The sequence below is a fragment of the Belonocnema kinseyi genome, chromosome 10, assembly GCF_010883055.1.
Source record: "Belonocnema kinseyi isolate 2016_QV_RU_SX_M_011 chromosome 10, B_treatae_v1, whole genome shotgun sequence".
In the NCBI taxonomy this organism is placed as follows: domain Eukaryota; kingdom Metazoa; phylum Arthropoda; class Insecta; order Hymenoptera; family Cynipidae; genus Belonocnema; species Belonocnema kinseyi.
Window position 1 is genome coordinate 88,417,558 of NC_046666.1, and position 3,023 is coordinate 88,420,580.

Here is a 3,023-nt window from a genome sequence, read left to right on the forward strand (position 1 = left end):
TGACTTTTAATAAGGCTACATTTTCATGTATACTATTTTATCTTATTAGGTATATGAAGCAAATTATTTTATCCTAAAATTAAAGAAGAAGAGAGAGAGAATCTTGAAGAGTTTATACTAACATTCTAAATAACTTTGATAAGCAATTTCATAAAACAATTATTAATTTTTTATACGAATTTAAATTAACTCATATCTTACGATAAAGAAAGTTTCTTCTTTATCGATTGAGATTATAAAATCAACGAGTTTAATCGACGGCAATACGCAAGCCGTCACAAGTTGAAATGATGAAAAAGCCATTCTCATAAGCTACAGCCAGGCTGGGTCGACTCCCATGGACGCGTGTGATCACATATATTTTTGTAGTTATCCACCTCCTTGTAGATGGCTCTACTGTAGGGGCATAAGTGGGGGTAATATTTTCTTAAAATATCTTGGTGCCGCCATTCTAGTGTTTGTTGAGGTTATGGTTTCGTCAACAATTTCAAATTTTCCTAAGTTTAAAAAAGTTGTGTCTCGTCGTATGAAGTGAAATGAGGACATTGAAAAATAAACAAAGTTAAAGTCAATTGAAATGTTTGTGCTGTGCGAATAAATAAAATGTTGAAAAAAGGTTACATTTCATGTGTTATGTAATTCTTCATTTATTGGAGAATTATTGCAAAATTGTACAAATTTATGCCGAAAAATGGTATAGGAAACATTATTTACACATTTTTCGTCATAAATTTGTGTAATTTTGAATTAATTCGTTTATTTTCTCCAGTTTTAATTTATGCAACACATTCAAATAATATACACATTACTTGCATGAACACGTGGATACGCTTTAGTTTACCACCTCCTTGTAGATTGCGCTAGTGTCGCTATAAGTGATCAAACGCGCCCATGGGAGTCGATCCAGCCTGCCTACAGCTCAAAAAAGTTAAAGCACCAAATATTAAGCTCTCTGTTTCTAATTATCTAGTATTATACGACGTTATGTAAATATTAAATATACGAACTTCTAACAGGAATATCAATAAAATAATTTTTAAATAAATAATTTAAATCGATTTCAATTTTTCTTTCGTGTAATATTTCGTTTTTTCCCGTTGTACAATTCCCTTTGTACATACTTTACAACTTTTCACAATGAAAGAAAGTGTAATTTTTAGTGAACATACAAAATTTTGAACGACGAAACTCAGAAATTTGTTCGTGAACTTTGACAATTCCACAATAGCTTTTTACTTCTATACATTGAATTTAATAGGATTATTGAAGTTTTCATTCACATGGCAAAATCATGGTTAGTTTTGACAATAGAACGGAAGTTGGAAGTAATTTGACTTCACTTTTTGAGTGTTAATATGTTGGTACCCCTGTTGGCATTTAAAATATTTTCTGAGTTGGTTGCCCACAATGCTGGAATTCTTATTTATGTAACGTTGTCAAATGGTAATTCAATTTTCGTTAAAAAGTTGAATTACACCACATCAAAATGATATATTTATATATTAATCACTGGTGAATTTAGAGTTCACGAAACCTCTCTGATTCATACGATTCTGCTAAGTTAACTACAGAAGGCACAATGTTTATTTAAAAGGTTATATTTTCTGTATGAGGTGGTAAATAAATCTTATATTTTGGAAAATGACGCGAAATCAATACAATTTTAACTTATTTCAAAGACACTAAAAAATCGTGAATGTTACTGATTGCCAGTTCCTCCTTAAACACTGAAACTCTATTAATTATAAAAATTATTATTTCAGGCCGCAGTCTGAAATTGAAAAGGAAGCCAGTGTAGATGTATCGACTCTTCGCGATCCGCAACCCGATAACGCACGAGTTCAACGTCCAGAATGGCTTGTGGTTATCGGAGTGTGTACGCACTTGGGTTGCGTTCCAATCGCCAATGCTGGCGAATTTGGTGGTTACTATTGTCCCTGCCACGGTTCTCACTACGATGCCAGCGGTAGAATTAGAAAAGGGCCAGCACCTTTGAACCTCGAGGTGCCTCCTTATGAATTCTCCGAGAATACCGTGGTTGTAGGTTAATCTTTATATGACTTTAAACTCGTAGCAAAAATTCGACATCTGTTTCGTGGAGTAATTTTTCTTGAGGCTCACAAACATGTTGAATCAGGTGTCGTTTTATTCATGCCCGAATTTTAAACGATAAGTAACTCAGTCTGTACTCCACGATATAAAATAACAGTGTAATCAATACTGTTGTACACACTTCAGAATAAATGTTAAATTAAAACGAAAGCATTGAAAATTTATTCAATTCGTTTGGTTTGTTTTAAGTGGTTTGAAATTACATTTTTGATATTATAGCGCTGCTTTGTTATGAACTGTAAGCTGTAAATAAATTAAAAAGTGTAATTCAGTTCTAGAAATTAATTATTTCAAGAAATCAGTTGGTTTTATAACAAAATATGTGAGAACATGATTCCATTTCCTTTTGTAATTTGTTATATTGAATAACCCTAAAAGTGCGTCACGTAATTTATAATAGAAGTTTAGAACTTTCCCCGCGTACAGGGTGTTTGCGGAAATACAAGGAAAAAATTCCCGACTTTTTTGTGCTTTGCAACTATTTTTCCCGGTCATCAAAATAAAAATATTTATAGATGAAAAGTTGTTAGTCTGTAGTGTAATGAAAAATAAACTAAAAATTAAAGCTGTCGAAGGGAATTCTAAGAGTTTAAAAATCGAGCATTATCTCAAAATAAAGTATTCAGAATCATCAATCGTCAAATTAGAAATCTTCGAAAAGAAATTTTTTTTTGAAATAGAAATAATGCTTTTGTCTTTTATGCACAAGTTCAAAGTTTCAATGTCCTGTATAATACTTTTCGGAAAAGTGGGAAATTTTTTATTGCGGACAATTGCGTTGCCGTTAAGGCGCTTGTGTGATACTATAGAACAAGTCGCTAACTCAATAAAGAAGACTGTATACTAGTTTTAATGAAAAATTACCAACAGGAAATGACTAAAGCAGACATGCCCAGCCTGGGCATATTCCC

At 32.2% G+C, this 3,023-nt stretch overlaps 1 protein-coding gene across 1 annotated transcript in view; it reads left to right on the plus strand.

Annotated features, from left to right (window-relative positions):
- Nucleotides 1–2,262, plus strand: part of LOC117181248 (cytochrome b-c1 complex subunit Rieske, mitochondrial) — a 30,536-nt gene extending 28,274 nt beyond the window's left edge. The window contains exon 2 of the mRNA XM_033373812.1: nucleotides 1,764–2,262. Within this exon, the coding sequence (XP_033229703.1) occupies nucleotides 1,764–2,049 (286 nt within the window). The 3' untranslated portion in view covers nucleotides 2,050–2,262. The remainder of the gene's footprint in view (nucleotides 1–1,763) is intronic.
- Nucleotides 2,263–3,023: the final 761 nt, after the last annotated feature.